This window comes from Amphiprion ocellaris, chromosome 9 (genome assembly GCF_022539595.1).
Source record: "Amphiprion ocellaris isolate individual 3 ecotype Okinawa chromosome 9, ASM2253959v1, whole genome shotgun sequence".
Classification (NCBI taxonomy): domain Eukaryota; kingdom Metazoa; phylum Chordata; class Actinopteri; family Pomacentridae; genus Amphiprion; species Amphiprion ocellaris.
In genome coordinates, this window is record NC_072774.1 from 3,409,856 (window position 1) to 3,430,411 (window position 20,556).

Genomic DNA, 20,556 nt, shown 5'->3' on the forward strand with positions numbered 1-20,556 from the left:
AGCAACTCAGAAATATCTTCCATGACAGAGTGCCATAAAGCAGCGCCATTAAACTCTTTTTAGTTCAGGGATCACATTCAGCCCAGTTTGATCTCAAGTGATCCGGACCAGTAAAATCACAGCACAATAACCGATAAATAACCACAACTCCACATTTCTCATTTGTTTTAGTGCAAAAAAGTTCACATCTAAGGAATTATCTTTTTACAAAACATGATGAACAACCTGAAATTTCTTAAGAAGAGTGTCTATAAATAAAGAAATTCCACTTTTGTTTTGTCTTTTTGCAAAATGATAGAAAAAAGGGTCCAAAAACACAAATAACTGACAAAAAATTATCCAAAAATGATCCCAAACTTTATTTCTTTCCATTCAAGCTCCCAGGGTGGATGTACATGATGCAGAACATCATGAAGTGACCGTCCCAGTATTCAGAGGATTCACTTTAAATAACAGATGGATGGCCGTCCTTAGTTTTCTTAAATGTTTTTATCGTAAGACGGAATTCAGATCTGTCTGGCAGATTTAAATGGTCAAACTAATTAATGGTGTTTCCTTGAGCAATGCCAACAACTGCGAGCTGATTTAATCGACGTCATCCTTTCTGTAGCAGAGATATTTCCATGCAGCTGATTTCTTTTTGCAGCCAAATCTTCCTTTCCAGTGTTTCTCTGCTGTTTTCCTGCTGGTTTTCTTGTGCACATGTGCAGCCTGCATGTCAACACACTCTGTGGCATGTTGTCTAGTATGTTGTTGATGTTGTTGGCATTCCTCAAGGAAACACTATTAATTAGTTTGACCGTTGAAATCTGCAAGACAGATCTGAAAGCCGTCCAAAGATAAAAACATTTAAGAGAAATAAAGACGGCCGTCCTTAAAGTGAATCCTTCGAACAGTGGGACGGTCACTTCATGATGCTCTGCATAATGTACATCCACCCTGGGAGCTTTAATGGAAGGAAATAAGGATTGGGATCATTTTTTAATAATTTTCAGGCAATTATGTGTATTTTTTTGCACTTTCTATCTTTTTTGGAAAAACAAAAGACAAAAGAACAAAAAAATTGACAACACGTGCTGCAGTTTAGGTGAAAATTGTAAGAATTTTTGTCATGCAATTGTTGGTTGCAGCTGTGCAATTCACAGCTTCATAGTTGCCCAGAAAAGCACAGAATTTTTTGTTTTTTACAGAATCTGATTAATACAAACGTTTTCCTGGAGGCGGATTTTTATCCCTCGTGTCATCCTGCGGGTCAAAATTGACCCGTTTTAAAGTTTGAAAATGGGGGGAAAAATATATATATTTTCATAGTGAAACTTCTGATGTCCACATTTTCGACATTTTTTTGGTGGAAGAAAAGAAATGTTAAAAATGTTTGAGAACATTCACAAAAAATCAACCAAAATCCAGGGAATTTCACTGGATTTTGGTTGATTTTTTTTGTGAATGTTCTTAAAGAAAATATTAGAAATTTTACTGATATATATGGAATCACTTTAGATATTTTTAGGATTTTTTGGGAGGATTTTTACTTATTTTTTAAAAATATTTACAAGAATTTTCTTGCCAAATTTGGGGGATTTTTTTTTTTCAAATAAAACTTTTAAGGGACACTTTTAAGGAATTATTGGAATTTTCTTGCTGAAGGTTTTGCAAATTTTCACAAGTTTGGGGAATTTTTTGCTGAATTTTTGGATTTTTTCAGACAAAGAAACAATATTTTTTTGGTGCCCATAAGTGAAGAGAACAGGAGGGTTAAAGATCAGTTCTTCTCTTATTTAAAGTGAATCCTTCGAACGCTGGGACGGTCACTTCATGATGTTCTGCATAATGTACATCCACCCTGGGAGCTTTAATGGAAGAGAAAATAAGAGGTGAACTGCAGCATCTGCTTCAGACAGCCAACATGAAAGCAGCATTTCACCCACTTATTTCCAAGTAATGTTAATTCATCAGATGCCATTTGCGTCTCGCTGGCTTCTGGCCATATTTTTAGCAGCGCCGTTTCTCCGTGTTTGCTCCGAACGAGAGGAAAAGTCTCCGGTGGAATCCTCTCCGTCTCCTCCTCGCTCTCTCTTTCACTGTTTTTAGACTTCATCATCGCACACCGCAAACGTTGAACCTCCCCTCGCGCCACTCGCTCGCTCATTCACTCTCCCCAACACTTGCTTTTCACTCCGACGAACCGTCTCCCCTCTCGGAAACAGCCACAGGGGTGTTCCCTCCGAGCTGCAATTACAGCCGGGAAAGCGTGTTCTCCTCTCTGAATATTCACGTACGCGTGTTTGGCTTCAGCCCCACTTATTTTCTGCCTCTTCCAGGGATTTCCACGCTGTAGGACCCAGACATTCCCCAGAGTTGTGGCAGTGTGTAGAGGAGTGTGTGCATGCCGCTCGGTGGCGGCTCTTCCTCGCTGATTAGGGCTGTCCCAGGCCCACACTCCGGTTTATCTTTCTCACCTCTCGTGGGAAATGAAGATTCGAGGCCGATTTACCGGCATCTACCTGCTTTTTGAAGCATTTGACAGACTGTGTGGAAGCCTGTAGGTGTGTGTTTGGATTAGAGGCTGCACAGTTTAACCCAATTCTGATTGAACTCTGGGCCGTTTTTTATTCCCTCAGTCACATTTCAACCGTTTTGGGCAACTTCAGGCCATTTTAGACATTTTATTTTTTTAAAAATTGAACCATTTTGTGCAAGTTTATGTCATTTTGTACAAATTTAGAGTCGTTATGAGGATGAGTATTTTTCCAGCCTCTGCAAACTTTCACCATGCTGAATGTATCTCCAACAACTTGCTCCTCTGTTCACTGTTTCTGAGACATGCTGACTTTATTTTATTCATCCAGTAGCTTTAATTTTCCTCTCAGTCTCGTCACCTCCGTTTTGTGTCTTATTTGTGTAGTTGTGTCTGGTTTTTGTCATTTTGTGTCTCATTTTTGACATTTTGTCTCATTTTTTGTCTCATTTTTGTCATTTTGTGTCTCTTTTTTGTCGTTTTGTGTCTCGTTTTTTTTGTTCTCTTTGTTGTCTCCTCATACTGTAGTTATTTTTTTATCTCCATGTTTTCTGTCTGGACTTTTTCTCTCTAGTAGCTTTGATTTTCCTCTCAGAGTCTCTTGTCATGTCTGTTTTGTGTCATATTTGTGTAGTGTTTTGGTTTTGTCATTTTGTATCTCAGTTTTGCTGTTTTATAAAATCCTGCAGCTCTGTGGAAACAGAACAACCACAAAGAAGGAGATAGAGATCAGAAATGTCTCCTGTGCAAAAGAAAAGCTTGATTTTTATTAAATATTTTCCAGCGTTTAAAATAACACTGGATTCAGCCACAAAAGTGACTGCAGATGTTACCAGTACTTGAAAAATGGTCACTCTGCTACACACTGTGGATACTTTACATGTTTGATTTGTTTCTACACTCGTCTTCTATCTAAACACTTCCTGCAGTTCACTCGAAAAGTGCCAGAATTTTTGTCAGTCACACCTGAGCGGCTGATGTTTTTGTGGTTACTGAGAGGAATGCAAAATGTTTAGTTTTATACAGAATCTAGTTGGAGAAAATTCTATATTTTTTGATCAATTTTAAAACCAGGTGCGTAGAATACAGTGATTTTTGTCAAAATATGACAATAATGTGCAAATCCTGCAGAAATACGATGACAAAATTACTGGTATTTACAGTAAAGGTGCAAAATTCTTTGTATTTACAGTAAAAAAAACACTATTAAAAAGTCTAGATAAAGTAAGTCTTTGCAGAAAATCATAAAAACAGAGAATCATGAGATCAGTGTCAGTTTTTAATAATATCCAGCAGCCCTGTTGTGCAGATGTGTCGTCTGGCTCCTTGATGAGAAGCATCTGCAGTTGGAGACTTAACCCGATTAGGGAGGTACGGTGGCCCTGAGGGGACAAGAAGGGGTCGAGGCCTGGTGGTTGCAGATGTTGTCCTCTCCGACCTCACACCTGCAGACCTCCGACTATCTAGTTCTGTCGCTTTCACACGTCTCTGCATCTCCTTTCTGTCTTCCTTCTGTCCTCTCTGCTTGGCGTTTCCTCTCCCAGACTCCTGTCCTCTGCCCCGCCACGCCACACTGCGTTAAAATGAAGACAATAACGCTGTTTTTCCCCTCCTATGAGCTTGTTCTTTTTACACCTCTGGGTTTGTTCTTTCTGTCCGAGTTCTGTGACCTTCGTCTTTGTTTAGCTCCAGATATCTACACATGGACACGTTCAGCAGCTGAGCTTCTGTAAAGTATTTCTGTTGACATTTTCCAGTGTTGCATCAGAAAAACTTAAAAGAAAAAAACAAATTTAATTTAAGAGCTGTCTTCACATTATTTCACTCAGATTTTTACTGTTTAAACCTCTGAACTCAGAGCACTAGTTTCTGGGTGTCTTATTCCTTTTTTTTCTTCACTCTGGTTCATTTTTCACTGCAATCTAAAGTCCTAAACTTCACCAGAAACTCAAATCATTGAAATTGGCTTTTTTCTTTGTAATTTTGGATATTTTTTTTTTTTAGTAAATTTGTTATTTTTTTGAATAATTTCGGCCCAAATCGGAGTAATTTATTAATAAATTTGGACAGGTCTCAAGTTATTTCGAACCATTTTTCTAAATCTGGACTAGTTTCAGGTTGTTTTGATTAATGAATAATTTTGACCCAAATCTGAGTAATTTTTTACAATTTTCGAATCCTTTGAGGGTTTTTTGTAGTTTTATAGAATTCTGCTTGTTTTATGTGATTTTAGATTTTGGGGGGATATTTTCCGTTTTTCATTTGTTTCCACAAAACACTTCCTGCAGTTCATTTGAAAAGTGTCATAATTTTTATCACCTGACTGTCAGTCACACCTGAGCCGCTCATGATTTCATGTTTGCAGAGAGGAATGCAACATTTTTTGTTTTCAACAGAATTTAGTTGGAGCAAATGATCTATTTTTTGCAAATTTTTTAATCCGGCATTTAGAATGCAGTGATTTTGTCAAATTATCACATTTTAAGGCTTCGATTGGTTCATACACTACTGTTCAAAAGTTTGGGGTCACTTAGAAATGTCCTCATTTTTGACAGAAAAGCAGATTTTTTTCAATACCGATAACATTACATGAATGATAAATCCTGTCTAGACATAGTTAATGTGGTAAATGACTATTCTATCTGGAAACAGCTGATTTTTAATGGAATATCTCCATAGAGGTACAGAGGAACATTTCCAGCAACCATCACTCCTGTGTTCTAATGCTACATTGTGTTAGCTAATGGTGCTGAAAGGCTCATTGATGATTAGAAAACCCTTGTGCAGTTATGTTAGCACATGGATAAAAGTGTGAGTTTTCATGGAAAACATGGAATTGTCTGGATGACCCCAAACTTTTGGACGGTAGTGTACATTTTTACTCCAAGTAACACAGCAGAGTTATGTGATGATCGGTGTACGTTTGTCCATCTGTCTGTCTGTCAGCAACATTACTCAAAAACAGACAAACGAATTTGGATGAAATTATCAGGGAAGGTCAGAAATGACACAAGGACCAAGTGATTAGATTTTGGCAGTGATGCAGCTTATAGTCCAGATCCATGGATTTGTTACAGATTTCTGTATCATTGTGAGATAGCAGCAAGGCATCACCGTAATTATGACAATAAGTGAAAACTACGCCAGCTGCCTGCTGATGATCACATGATTGTGATCCTACTACAAATCGACCAACTTATTCCGACTTATCTGTCAGAAAGGATACGAGGAACAATTGATTAAATTGTGGGGGTGTTTCTGAGTCCCATCAATTCCTGCTACATATTTAGGTCACGTGTTTCAGTATCTGTACATAACGTACACATGCAGAACACACACCTGTGCTCAGTGCAAGGTCATTTTGTTTGTGCTTACATCTATATTAAATGGACACATTCTATGTTGATGTGATTTCTGACAATTTTTTTCACGATTTCAACCATCAGAAATGATACAAGGACTGAGCAGCCTTGGCGGAGTGCTGCACATTCTGGGTGTTTTTCTTGTGTTTACTGTGTTTTGAAGATTTAGCTCACATTAACAAAGCAAAGCAAGCAAAACAATTCTCCCAATTGAAAAGTATTTCCAAAGACCTTTCTTCATTTTTCTACTCTAGATAGTCTGTTTTTTCTTCTTTATTGAGTTTTTTTTGGCAGTTTTTAGCTGACAGTTGGTTTTGTTTCTGTACCTCTACATTCCAGTAGCACTACGCAACCGTCATTCATTCCAAAGCTGATAATGGAAACAAACCTAATTTCCATTTTCTTTTTTCACTTTTTGCAACGTTTCAAAACTTTGCTTCAGTTTTCTATGACAATGATGTGGAACCACGACTGCTGACTCCCCTCCTCCATCCTTGTAAGGGCAGCAGCACTCACTCACTCCCATTGACAGATTACTTTCCTAATGGAATTTAATTATTTATCCCTTCCTCATGGCGATTTAGCCAGGAAAAGACCGACAGCCGGGAGGATGGGGAGGGGAGGGAGGGACGCTCATTTCCTCCCGTGGCAAGAAACTGGATCACCTCCGTTTAGATTTGGAGAAACGTCATTCAGCGATAGAAGGAAGGGACGTTTGGAAAGAATGAGGAAAGTGTGGATGAATATGCATGAAATTAGGTGCATAACAAACACAGAAAACTTGCTCACAGTTGATATTTACCTTAAACTTAAAAAGAACCATATGCATTTTCCCCTGCACATCAGCTGGAGAAAGATTTATTCATGTTTGTCATTTTAAACAAGTTTAGGCTCATTTTTGGATAATTTTTCACGTTTTTAGCTGTCATTTTGGAAAGATAAAAGCCAAAAGTTGAATTTCTTTGCTTTGTTTTTTTTTTTTTTTTTAAATTGAAAACATATCCTGCAGTTCAGGTCCACTGTTTGGGGCAAATTTTTTGTCAGTTTTGACACTTGATTTTGAGTCACTTTGAATAGTAACATTCTTTATTTTTACAGTCTCACATCAACTGTAAAAGAAAGATGTTTCACCATGCTGAAATAATTAAAATTTTTGTCACATGACTTTTAGTCCCAGCTGAATCCATCATAGCTTCTCAGTTGCAACAAAGACGGTAGAATTTTTTGTTTTTTACAGAATCTGTTTAGTGTGAACGGTTTAATTTTTAGAAAATTTCAAAATGAGACATGCAGAATTTCTTTGATTATTTCTCTAGAAAGATGTTTCACCATGCTGAATGTATCTTCCATAAACTCACTCCTCCGTTGACTGTTTTTGAGCCATGCTGCATTTATTTTATTGATCCAGCAGGTTTGATTTTTACTCTACTGATCATTTTGGATGAGTTTTTGGCATTTTGAACACTTAATTCTATCTTTTCAGGCAATTTTTGTCAATTTCGACCCTTGATTTTGAGTCACTTTGAACATAAACATTCTTAGTTTTCAGTCTCACATCAGCTGTAGGAAGATGTTTCACCATGCTGAAATGTTTTCATTTTTTTGTCACATGACCTTTAGTCCCAGCTGACTCCATCATAGCTTCTCAGTTGCACCAAGGATTCTAGAATTTTTTGTTTTTTACAAAATCTGCTACGGTTTATTTTTTTAGCACATATCAAATCAATGAAACCGAGTACTACTACCATAAAAATTAACGTTAGCCATGTTTAAACTACTAATACCATCAAAACTAACGTTCGCCATGTTTATATATACATATGTATACATGTATATATGTATATATATATGTGTATATATATATATATATATATATATATATATATATATATATATATATATATATATATATATATATATATATATATATATATATATATATATATATATATATATATATGGACACATGGGTTTTTACAGAATATCTTTAGTGCAAGCAGTTTATTTTTAGTGAATTTTAAAATAACACATTTAGAGTCAAGCGATTTAGCTGAAATATTAGGATTTTAAAGATTAAGGATCATTGGAATGCCTGTTTTTGCAGTTTTTGGTCGATACATGGTGTCATCTTGGGTATTTTTTGTCAAGGACTACACACCTACAGACGGTGAAACCAGAAAATAAGTCATAACTCTAATGCTATAAGTTTCTCACAGCAGCTTTTTGTCCCCAAATGGGATTTGAGTCTCCATAATGTGACAGCGAGAGCAGATTTTTGTCTCCAATATCGAAGCAGCCACACAGGTGCAAACCTCTGCGAATGTCTGCAGAGAAGACACGTGTTAGACAACCTGTCTGAGCTTTTCCTCTCCGCTCGCTGTCGCACACACCTCACTCTTTTTTCTTCTTCTTGCATCTCTGTTTTTCTCTCTTCTTCTTGCCTCGTCTCTCCCTGCGATTCTCCCTTTTTGACTCTCTCTCTCTCTCTCTCTCTCTCACTGGGGATCCTAATTAAGCTTGGCTGCTCTTTGATGTTGTCGCCTTGGCAACAGTCACCATGACGAGGCTGGGTCTGCACACTCTCAAACTCACTCAGGCATACACAAACACACACACAAGTACAGTACACACAGATATGCATGCACCGTGGAGCCATTAAAGAATACAGCCAGTGTTTGACCCTCGGTTCAGACCGGCTTACACAATGACTCAGGCGTGTGCGTCTGCTACACGCGTGTTGATTACGTGTGCACACATGTAACGGCAGCAGAGCAGGGGGAAGCACCCACTCGCCCCGCTGTGCTGCATCCAGATAATGATGGATTCTGAGAGTCCGTCGGCGGTTTGGAGCTCGACGTTTGACCCGCTGCCGCCGTTTCATTTTGTTTGCCCAAATAAATGTTTGTGTGGGCCAGAAAGCTCTCCAGATGAATCATGTGGTAAAGAGCGATTGTTAGCGGCCGGCTGATAAACTCAGCTGATTTACAGCCGGGGAGTTCCTCGTCCGTCTGCCAGCGCTCCGACCTTTCTCCTTAAACTCCCATTCCAGCCTCTTGCTCTCTCTTTAACCTTTTCTGCCCACAGAAATAATCTCCTGTTAAGACATTTCCAACAACTTGCTCCTCTGTTTACTGTTTTTAACCCATCCTGCATTTATTTCATTGATCTAGTGTCTATTATTTTCTTCCTTTCTTTTGGATGAGATTATGTCATTTTGGACACTTTATTCTATCATTTTGGGCAAGTTTTTTTGTCAATTTTAACACATTTTGGGTCTGGGTCCATGCTGAACTTTTTGAATTTTTGTCCTGTTTCTCTTATCACAGCTGAATCCATCATAGCTTCTCAGTTGCTACAAGGACTGTAGATTTTTTTGTTTTTTACAGAATCTGTTTAGTGTGAACATTTAACTTTTTAGCGAATTTCAAAATGAGACAGGCAGAATTTCTTTGAGCATTTCTCTAGAAAGATGTTTGATCATGCTGAATGTATCTGCCATCAATTTGCTCCTCTGTTTACTGTATCTGAGCCGTGCTGCATTTATTTTGGACACATTTTGAGTCACTTTGAATAGGATTTTTTGTCACATGACTTTTAGTCCCAGCTGACTCCGTCATAGCTTCTCATTTTCACCAAGGAGTCTAGAATTTTTTGTTTTTTCACAGAATCTGTTTAATGTGAACAATTTATTTTTTAGACAATTTCAAATTAAGTCGTGCAGAATTTCTTTGACTATTTCTCTTGGAAGATGTTTCACCATGCTGATTGTATCTTCCAACAACTTGCTCCTCTGCTCACTGTTTTTAAGCCATGCTGCATTTATTTTATTGGTCCAGCAGGTTTGATTTTCCTCTAATGATCATTGTGGATGACTTTGTGTCATTTTGAACAGGATTTCGGTTCATTTTGGTGAGTTTTTCAGTCATTTTCGGCAAATGTGTGTCTTTTTGGATGCTTTTTTCCTGTCATTTTGGACACATTTTTGTCAATTTGGACACAATTAAGTCACTTTGAATAGGATTTTTTGTCGCATCAGTGTTTGTCCCAGCTGACTCCATCATAGCTTCTCAGTTGCACCAAGGTTTCTAGAATTTTTAGTTATTTACAGAATCTGTTTAGTATGAACGATTTATTTTTCAGCAAATTTCAAAATGAGATGTGCAGAATTTCTTTGATTATTTCTCTAGAAAGTAGGGCTGGACCCGAATATCTGAATATCCAAATATTCGGTCCCGACGGTGGTATCCGGATATTAATTTTGAGATCTGAAAGATGTTTCACCGTGCTGAATGTATCTTTCAACACCTTGCTCCTGTGTTTACTGTTTTTGCTGCATTATTTTATTGCTTAAATCTGTTTTATTTTCCTCTCAGTCACCTCTCTGGTCTGTGGAAACACTGCCTGCAGTTAAGCTGAATATTTGCTGAATTTTTGTAGTGTGACTCTTAGTTGCTGTTGAAGATCTGTTGGGTTTTCTGAATGAGAGATAAAATAATGCAATTTTGACTTTTAGAAAAAGTCACAAAGCTGTCCAGATGAATCATGTGGTAAAGAGCCGGGGAGTTCCTCGTCCGTCTCCCAGCGCTCCGACCTTTCTCCTTAAACTCCCATTCCAGCCTCTTGCTCTCTCTTTAACCTTTTCTGCTCACAGAAATAATCTCCTATTAAGACATTTCAGCTCTAAATGGAGTCCAAACATTTTAAAGTAATATAAATACTGTTGCTCTGCTAAATTCCAAGCTGCTTCCAGTGTAGATGCTTTTGAAATGTGCGCAATTTCTCTTGATTTCTGGGATGCTTTTACATTTTGTTGACAGAATGTGTGTTTATTTTGCTCCTGTCACATTTTTTCACTGCAATATAAAGTCCTGCACCTCTATGGAAACAGAACAACCTTGATTAGAAGGAAAGAGAACTCAGAATCTGTGCAGAATGATGCAGTTCGAATGACAGAAATCATAAAAAAGTTTAATTTCTTTAAATATTTATTTTGCAAAAATTAAAAAAAATAATGGAATCAAGTGTGTGCAGGTGTTACCAACACTTATGAATATGAAATTATTATGTTTTCATCCTCTAGAACCTTTTCCTCTCTACTCTGCTCATCCTCAGTAGAAAGATGTTTCTCCATGCTGAATGGATCTCCAACTACTTGCTCCTCTGTTCACTGTTTCTGAGCCATGCTGCATTTATTTATTCATCCAGTAGCTTTGATTTTCTCTTATAGCCTCTTATTATCTCCGTTTTGTGTCTTATTTGTATAGTTGTGTCTTTTGTCTTTTGTGTTTTTGTTGTTGTATGTCTTGTTTTTGTCATTTTGTCTCGTTTTTGTGGTTTTGTGTCTCATTTTTGTCGTCTTGTATCTTGTTTTTGTTGTTTTGTGTCTCGATTTTGCTGTTTTGTGTCTCATTTGTGTCATTTTATATCTCTCTGTTGTCTCCTCATACTGTAGATGTTTTTCTATTTTCATGTTTCCTCTCCAGACTTTGCATTTATTTTATCGATCCGGTAGCTTTAATTTTTCTTTAAATCTACTAATTTCTTTTTACATTTGTCTACTTTGTGGAAACACTGCCTGCAGTTCAGCCTAGGAGTCTCTAGAATTTTGTCACCAGTTTGGCTCAATGGTTGCACCGAGGAGTGCAGATTTGTTGGTTTTGTTTGTTGGTTATCTGATTGGTGCAAATGGTTCATTTTTTTGCAAATTTTTAAATAAGACACAAAGAATAAAGTGATTTTGATGAAATATCAAAGTTTGAAGCTTAACTTTGGTTCATTTTTCAACACGATTAGTTCAAGGACCGTCTGAAAGTTGAAAATCTGATGATTCATTCTGTTTCTGCCTCTGATAAATGGTGTCATTTTGGTGTTTTTACCAAATAGAAAAATCCCTTTTCAAGGGTTCAAATGTCTTCTTTTGTACAAACACTTAAATGAAAGTTTTTTGCACTCAGTTTAAAAAAAAACATTAAAAATGACATTTAGTTGGAAAATAACATTTTCAGTGTCACAGCAGTGTTTTGTCATGTTTTGCAGGGACACACTGATATTCCATTATACAATAAAAGAAATACAGTTATGTAATCTTGTAAGACATGCTTTTTTTGATCATTTCAAATGGGTTTATGTCATTTTGAACCCTTTTTATGCTCAATTTAAGCAATTGTATGTCATTTTGGACAGGATCTGGGTTGTATTGGACACTTTTTTCCAATCATTTTGGGTAAGTTTACATCATTTTGGACAAACTGAGTAATTCTAGACATTTTTTTCAACTGTTTGGGACCATTTTTTGTCATTTTTGACTATTTTTTAGACAGATTTTGACTCATTATGAGTATATTTCCACTTTTTCTAACCTCTACAACCTTTTCCTCTCTACTCTGCTCATCAGTTGTAAAAAGATGTTTCACCATGCTGAATGTATCTTCCAACAACTTGCTCCTCTCTTTGCTGCATTTATTTTAATTGATCCATGATGTCTATTTCCCCCTCATTTTCTCTAATTTGTTCCCATGCTTGTCTCCTCTCTGTTCTGTGTAAATACAGCCTCCAGTTCAACTGAAAATTCTCTAAATTTTTCTCAAGTGGCTGCTGGTTGCAGCTGAGCTAATAATAGCTTCACAGGTGCATGAAAGAGCACGGAATTTTTTAAATTTTTTTTTTTACAGAATCTGGTTAGTGTAAGAGAACATTTTACTGTCCACAGGAGTTGATGGTGACTCTGCATACTATGAATATGTAACATTTTTACAACTGTTGTGTAAACAACAAAAAACTCCCTGAATTTTTGTCGCATTGCACTTCATTGCATCTGAGTCACTTGAAGTTTTCCCGTTGTGTTGAGGAAAGCAGATTTTTTTGATTTTTACAGAATCTTGTTCATGCAAAAGTTTTTTTTTTAAATTGATTTTTTAAAATGAGACATAGAGAATACAGTAGTAAAATTTAACGTTTACATTTTTGCAACTGTTGTGTAAACACAGCCTGCAGTGCAACCAAAAGTCCCTTAATTTTTGTTGCATTGCACTTTGTTTCACTCATGGCTTCCAAGTTACGCAGAGGAAAGCAGAATTTTTAGTTTTTTATAGAGTTCTGCTAAAGCAAATTGTTAATTTTTGTCAATTTTTTAAATGAGGCATGGGGAATAAAATTATTTTGCTAAAATCACAATTTAAAGCTCAGATTCGGCACTTGACAGATGAGTCTGATGATTTTTTTTGGTGTTTTTGAAGGTTCTGGCTGTGACAACTGGTGTCATTTTGGTGAATTTTTCAGAGTAACATGCTTCTGGTGTGTTTTGGAGTTCAGAGGGTTAAACGGAGGGAGTTTTTTCTCTTTTCTTTCCTCTATTTTTTGCACATTTTCCTCTTAAACCCTCTAGCATATTCTGGAGTTCAGAGGGTTCAATGGGAGGGAGTTTTTTTCTCTTTTCTTTCCTCTTTTTATGTAATGCAACCAAAAGTCCCAGAATTTTTGTCACATTGCACTTTGTTGCAGCTGAGTCACTCATGGCTTCTAAGTTGCACAGAGGAAAGCAGATTTTTTTGTTTTTTACAGAGTTCTGCTAAAGCAAATGGTTTATAAGGTCGATTTTTTAAAAATGAAATATGTGGAATAAAGTGATTTTGAAAAAATATCACAATTTAAAACTCAGATTCAGCTAATTTTCCAGATGGAACGGCACTTGACAGATGAGTCCGATGATTTTTTTTCAGTTTTTGAAGATTCTGGCTGCGACAACTGGTGTCATTTTGGTGAATTTTTCAGAATAACATGCTTCTGGTGTGTTTTGGAGTTCAGAGGGTTAAATGGGGGGATTTTTTTCGCTCTTTTTTTTTTTGCAGTGCCCTCCTTTCGCCGATATTTCCTCGCTCCTATCTTTATCTCTTCATTTACTCCTCACTTCATCCATCTCTTTCCACCGCCTCCCCCTCTCATCAGCGGCGCCTCCCTCCTCGGCCTCAGCTCTGTCTGGAGGAGGGTCTCGGTAATGAAACCTGCTCTTAGCACTTCCTTATAACAACAGCTTCGGCGACAATATCAAGAGTAACCACAGCAATTACCAACAACACGCAAAGCGGGAAAACTGCAATTAAAGGAGCGTTGTTCTGCACACACAGCAGCTTAGTGGGGTTTTTTTTGTCTTTTTTTTTTTAACAAAAATGTAAATATTTTGATTGTGATCATCAGAAAGCTGTTTTTCTTAAGAGCCACGGCTCGGCGTGACTCAGCATCTCTGGTTTAATTTTAGTAAGACGAGAGGTTTGCAGGTTAGATGAAAATGAGCCAAAGCGCTGCGTGGAGACTGAATACATTACTGATTAAATGGCTGCTGTTGTACATCTCGGGGAAAAGACATTTACTCTGAATTGCTGCTGGTTTCTTTAATCATCGCATCAGTCAGCTGTAGTGATGAGAGGCCGGTGCCAGCCGAGGATCATGATGAAAAGTTGTTTTTTTTCTCCCGGCGTCGCATTAAAAGAACTCCTCTCCTCACTCGACTCTCCTCGTGTCCTTCCTGTCCCCGCAGCTGTTTGTCATCGACAACGGAGCCGACGACTGGCGCATCGCCATGACGATGGAGAGGGTTCTGCTCATCGCCCTGGAGCTGCTGGTGTCCGCCGTGCACCCGGTGCCCGGCGACTTTAAGTTCCAGTGGCGGGCTCGGCTGGCCTTCTCGTACGCGCCCTCGCAGGCCGAGGCCGACCTGGACATGGTGCTGAGCGTGCCCATGTTCCTGCGCCTCTACCTCATCGCCAGGGTCATGCTCCTGCACAGCAAACTCTTCACCGACGCCTCTTCCCGGAGTATAGGTGCCCTAAATAAGGTCAGAAGCCTGTTTTTTTTTTTTTTTTTGCTGCTCGCAGGTGTGTGTCTGTGCATGAAAAGAGGTGATGGAGTTGTTGAAGGTATTAAGGTCAAGAGCTCTCCCTCCTCTCAATCCAGTCTGTGTCCCTTTCAAACCTGCCCTCTATCTCTTCAGCTATCTCGCTTCTTTTCATCCACCAGTTCAAATCCGTGCTCCCTGCCTTTGTCATCGTTCTGCAAAGAGACTTGAGCTACACCACAGCAGATCTTTCACAATACAACACGAGACGGCAGCGTGAAACGGGAACGAGATATTCCATACGGTTCAAATGGGCCATGAAAAGAAAAGGACCAGAATGACTGTAAACCCTGAATTCAGGCTTTAGACTTTGAATTGTGGCTTTTAACAGTGAATTCTGACCTTACACTTTGAATTCTGAGTTTTAACTCTGGATTCTGACTTCAGACTCTTAATCCTGACTTTAAACTCTATATTGCCAAGGAAACAAAAGTCAGAGATCTAAGTATAAACTCTGAAGCTTGCTTGTAATCCCTGAAGTCAGACTTTAAACTCTAAATTCTGACTTTAGACTCTGAATCTTGACTTTAGACTCCGAATCTTGACTTTAAAGTCTGTATCCTGAATTAAAGCCCAGAGCCCTGACTTTAAACTTTAAATTCTGACTTTAAACTTTGAATCCTGACTTTAAACTCTACATTACCAAGAACACAAAAGTCAGAGTTCTGACTGTAAACTCTGAAGTCTGACTTTAGACTCTGAATATTGACTTTAAACTCTGAAGTCTGACTTTAGACTCTGAATATTGACTTTAAACTCTGAAGTCTGACTTTAGACTCTGAATATTGACTTTAAACTCTGAAGTCTGACTTTAGACTCTGAATCTTTGACTTTAAACTCTGAATCCTGACTTTTAACTTTAAATTCTGACTTTGATCTCTGCATCCTGACTTTAAACTCTACATAACCAAGAAAACAAAAGTCAGAGTTCTCACTTTAGACTCTGAAGTCTGACTTTAGAATCTGAATTTTGACATAAATCTCTGAATCTTGACTTTAAACTCTGAAACCTGACTGTAAACTCTACAGTACCAAGAAAACAAAAGTCAGAGTTCAGACTTTAAACTCTTAAATGTGACTTCAGACTCTGAATCCTGACTTTTGAAACTTAAAATCCTGACTTGAAGCTCTAAACTTTGAAGAAAACACAGAGTTCTGACTTTAAACCCTGAAATCCAACTGTAGACTCTAAAATCTGACTTAAAACCCAGAGCCCTGACTTTAAACTCTAAATTCTGACTTCAATCTCTGAATCCTGACTTTTTAAACTTTACCAAGAAAACAATAGTCAGAGATTTGACTATAAACGCTGAAGTTTGACTTTAGACTCTGAAGTCTGACTTTAGACTCTGAATGTTGACTTTAAACTCTGAATTCTGACTTTAAACTCCATATTACCATACCTCTCCCTGCTTTTGTCTTCACTCCGCGAAGAGACTTAAACTCCACCACGGCAGATCTTTCATAATAAAGACGGCGTGAAATGGGAACCAGATATTGCATGCGGCTCAAATGGGCCGTGAAAAGAAAAGGACCAGAATGAGATTGCGGTGAAACGTGTACTAGTCGCGCAGTAAGTGACGATAAACATTGCTGTAGGATCGCTGCAGAAAACATGCAAACGACTCAGAGCGAGCAGCGTGAGACGGAGCAGGTTTCAGAGGAGCGTTTCTGCCACGGCGCTCCGCTGACCCTCGGGCGACGGCGAGAGGAGGTGAAGCTCTGGAACGAAATGACGACTCATTCATCAGCTGCTTCTAACCCTTCCAGCGCTCAACCGCCAAATGATCCCGATGATGGTCCTGCCTCTTATTGACAAATGAGCCGCGGATAAAAAAAAGTACAACCGAAATAGGCCAGTTACTCAGAGACGGTGCGCAGGCCGACCCGGAGTCAGAGGGCGAGCCCCGATCTCGACTCCAATTACAGCGGAGGTTCTCAGAGCGCCGCCTCCGTCAGAAGCTACTCGGAAAAGACTAATTAGCAGAACATCAAGTCTGTGTGCGGATTCAGAGAAAACACAACGTGAGCTCAGTGTGTTTCTGTGTGTTTTCGTTTGTTTCAGGTCCATTTCAACACACGGTTCGTAATGAAAACCCTCATGACCATCTGCCCCGGGACGGTGCTGCTGGTCTTCAGCATCTCTCTGTGGATCATCGCCGCCTGGACCGTTCGAGTCTGCGAGAGGTCAGTAGAGACGCCGCCTGGTTCTGGCGCTGCGCCGTGATTGGACGAGCGATTGAATTCAACTGGCAGGAAATATAATCTGGGACATCTGCGCGACATAATCCGTCTTCAGACTTCAGTTTATGAGGCTTTTTCTCAGCTAGTTGTTACTTAAATTGTCAGTTTTCTATAACAGAAAATAATATCAGTGTGTTAGTGATGGACAAGAACTAAGTATTTCTAAGCAGTAAACAAGCTTTGAACAAAGGCACATCCCCTGATCTTCATATGGAAAAAGATTTGAGTAATAGTAAACAAAAATGAGTATAGCCAGGGTTTTTTTTTTAGACCTTAAAGGCAGTTTAAGGTCTTTAAACTGACTTTAGACTCTGAATCCTGACTTTGAATTTTGAATCTTGACTTAAAACGCTAAAGTCTGAACAAAAGAAAAGTCATAATTCTGACTATAATCATGTAATTCTGACTTCAGACTCTAGAATCTAAATTTAGACTCAGATATCTGAAAAAAAAGACAGAACTTTGTTCTTAGAATTTAAAGTCACCTTAAAGTCAGAAGTTTCAGTCTGAGTTTTAAGTCCAAGTTCTAAATTTTAAACTTAGAATTTTGACTTTAAACTTTGTATCCTGACTTTAAATGCTAAAGTCTAAAGAAAAGTCAGAATTCTGACTATAAACTTGGAATTCTGATTTTAGACTCAGATTTAAACTCAGAAACCTGAAAAAAAGACTTCTGACTTTGTTCTTAGAATTTAAAGTCACCTTAAAGATAGAATTCAGATTTTTTTCTCTCAGTAATCTGGGCTTTAAGTTCTGATTTCAAACTCAGAATTTAGACGTTAAACTCTTAATCCTGATTTTAAGCTCTAAATCCAAACTTTAGAATCTGAATCCTGACTTTAAATTCTAAAGTCTAAAGAAAAGTCAGATTTCTGACTATAATCTTGTAATTCTGACTTAAACTCAGAAATCTAAAAAAAGACTTAAGACTTCGTTCTTAGAATTTAAAGTCACCTTAAAGTCAGAATTCGGATTTCTTTTCTCAGTAATCTGAGTTTCAAGTCCAATTTCTGACTTTAAACTCAAAATTTTGACTTTAAACTCTGAATCTTGACTTTAAACGCAAAATTCTGACTATTATCTTGTAATTCAGATTTTCAGTTCTAAAATCTAACTTTAAGCTCTGACTTGTAGAGAAAAGAAACACACTTTAAATGTATTTTTTTGAAAAGTTAGTACTTAAATTGTTGACAGTGGCCCTAATTCTTTTCAGAAGTCTTTCAAAAATCGATTTCATAAATCTCAGTTATCATCAAAATTATAATTGTCCAAAACAAAAGAGTATTTGTTAATATGTTTCAAATCCAAAGAGGCAATTCAAGCTTGAAAGTTCATTCTAGAGCTTGTAAATAGTTTGAAAAACAAAATCTGTCTTCAGACTTCAGTTCATGAGGCTTTTTAGCAACGGTGGTTACAATTTGATTCAGTTGTTACTTCATTTGTCAGTTTTCTAAAACAGAAAATAATATCGGTATACAAGTACTGGAACAAAACGTTAGCTAACCCACCTATAAGGTAGTTATGAATGTCTTTCTCCAATACATTCATAACTGGTGTGTAAAAAGACAAAGGAATGATCAAAAAGGTAAAATTACAGTTTAGTAGATAATAAGCCAGGACATGAACATATTGAGCAAAGTTATGGAGAAAGATTAGGGCAAAACCTTGAGTTCTGACTCAGAATTCTCATTTTTCTTGTAGCTAATTTGAGTTTAAAATTTGAATTCTGACTTTAAACTCTGAAGGCTGAAGAAAACACAAGCCTGAATCCTGACTATAAACTTGGAATTCAGGCTTTAGACTTTGAACTGTGACTTTAAACTCTGAATTCTGACTTTACGCTTGAAATTCTGAATTTAAACTCTGAATTCTGACTTCAGACTCTGAATCCTGACTTTTGAAACTTGAAATCCTGACTTTAAGCTCTAAACTCCAAAGAAAACACAATCAGAGTTCCGACTTTAAACTCTAAATCCTGACTTGAAACTTTGAATCCTGACTTTAAACTGTATATTAAGAAGAAAACAAAAGTCAGAGTTCTGACTGTCAACTCTGAAGTCTGACTTTAGACTCTAAATCCTGACTTTAAACTCTGAATCCTGACTTTGAACTCTACCTTATTAAGAAAACAAAAGTCAGACTTCTGATTTGTATCTCTTAAGTTCAACTGTAAACTCTGAACTCTGACTTTAAACTCTGAATCTTGACTTTAAAGTCTGAATCTTGAATTTAAACTTTGAATTTTGACTGTAAATGCTGAATTCTGATTTTAAACTCGAATATTCAGAAAATTATCTTAGAATTCTGAAGAAAAAAGTTAGAATGTTCAAAAAAAAACTTCCCCACATGCATCACAGTGCTTCATCGAGCTCACAAAAACATTTAGTAATCAAAAATATCTTCAGAATTAAACTCATTTGTTATAGATTTAGTTAGAAACGCATACAGACAGTCCAATCTGTTGGCAGCTGCTGTATCCTTCAAAAAGTTTCAGACTTTCAGAAACATCCACCAAGAGCCCTGAGTATATTTCTGTCTTCTATATGAGACTGTATGTTCTCAGTCTGGGGCGTATTTATTGTAATATGAATAAAGCTGCTTATGTTTCGGCTTTTAAAGTCGGCATCAGTTATTCTGAATCCATGAATTAGTCTTTAGGCTACAGGAAGTCAGCAGAGATTAGTATAAACCCTGGAAACCGTCACCTGGCTCGGCCCAGAAGTGACTAAATCTGCCCACTAGCTACTGCAAATCTCACTAATTAACTTTTTTTTATCTCATTCAGCAAAAGTACAAATGAACATTTTAATTACAGATGTACAGAAAGCCGAGTGTGAGAAGAAGTTGTGCTTTAACGCCGACTGTGTGTTGGCTCCAGTCGTACTGACGTCACTGTAGAGCTGCCAAGCAAACAGCAGCGACTCCAAGAAGACAGAAAATTATCTGTGTTTTCTTACCTTTGGACCGAGCCAAGCTGGTTGTTTTGCACAGTTTGCACGCTAAACTAAGCAAAAAGACAGTTCTGCATGTTATCAATCCTCTGATTTAACTGTAAAACTGTTCCTTTCATTATTTATACAGCAGATATAGATGCTTTTCTTTAATAAGAACATTAAAATATCCCTTATCACTGCGGCAAAATGTGTTTATTTATAGTTTTTATATGAATTTAAGTGTAAAACTGTTCCTTTCATTATTTATACAACAGTTATAGAAGCTTTTCTTTACAAAAACACTAATAAGAACATTAAAATACCCCTTATTACTGCGGTATAATGTATTTATTTATTGTTTTTAAATGAGTTTAACTGTAAAGCAAACCTTTCTTTATTTATACAGCAGTTATAGATACTTTTCTTTGCAAAAACAATAATTAGAACATTAAAATAATGCCTATCACTGCTTTATAATGTATTTATTTATCGTGTTTATATGAATGTTATGAATTTAACTATAAAACTGTTCCTTTTATTATTTATGCAACAGTTATAGATGCTTTTCTTTACAAAAACACTAATAAGAACATTAAAATACCCCTTATC

General features: G+C 37.3%; 1 protein-coding gene across 1 annotated transcript in view; it reads left to right on the forward strand.

The window, feature by feature from the left end:
- Positions 1-20,556, forward strand: part of kcnn3 (potassium intermediate/small conductance calcium-activated channel, subfamily N, member 3) — a 103,990-nt gene that overhangs the window by 41,967 nt on the left and 41,467 nt on the right. The window contains exons 4-5 of the mRNA XM_055013761.1: positions 14,414-14,710; positions 16,836-16,957. Coding sequence (XP_054869736.1) covers positions 14,414-14,710; positions 16,836-16,957 — 419 coding nt within the window. The remainder of the gene's footprint in view (positions 1-14,413; positions 14,711-16,835; positions 16,958-20,556) is intronic.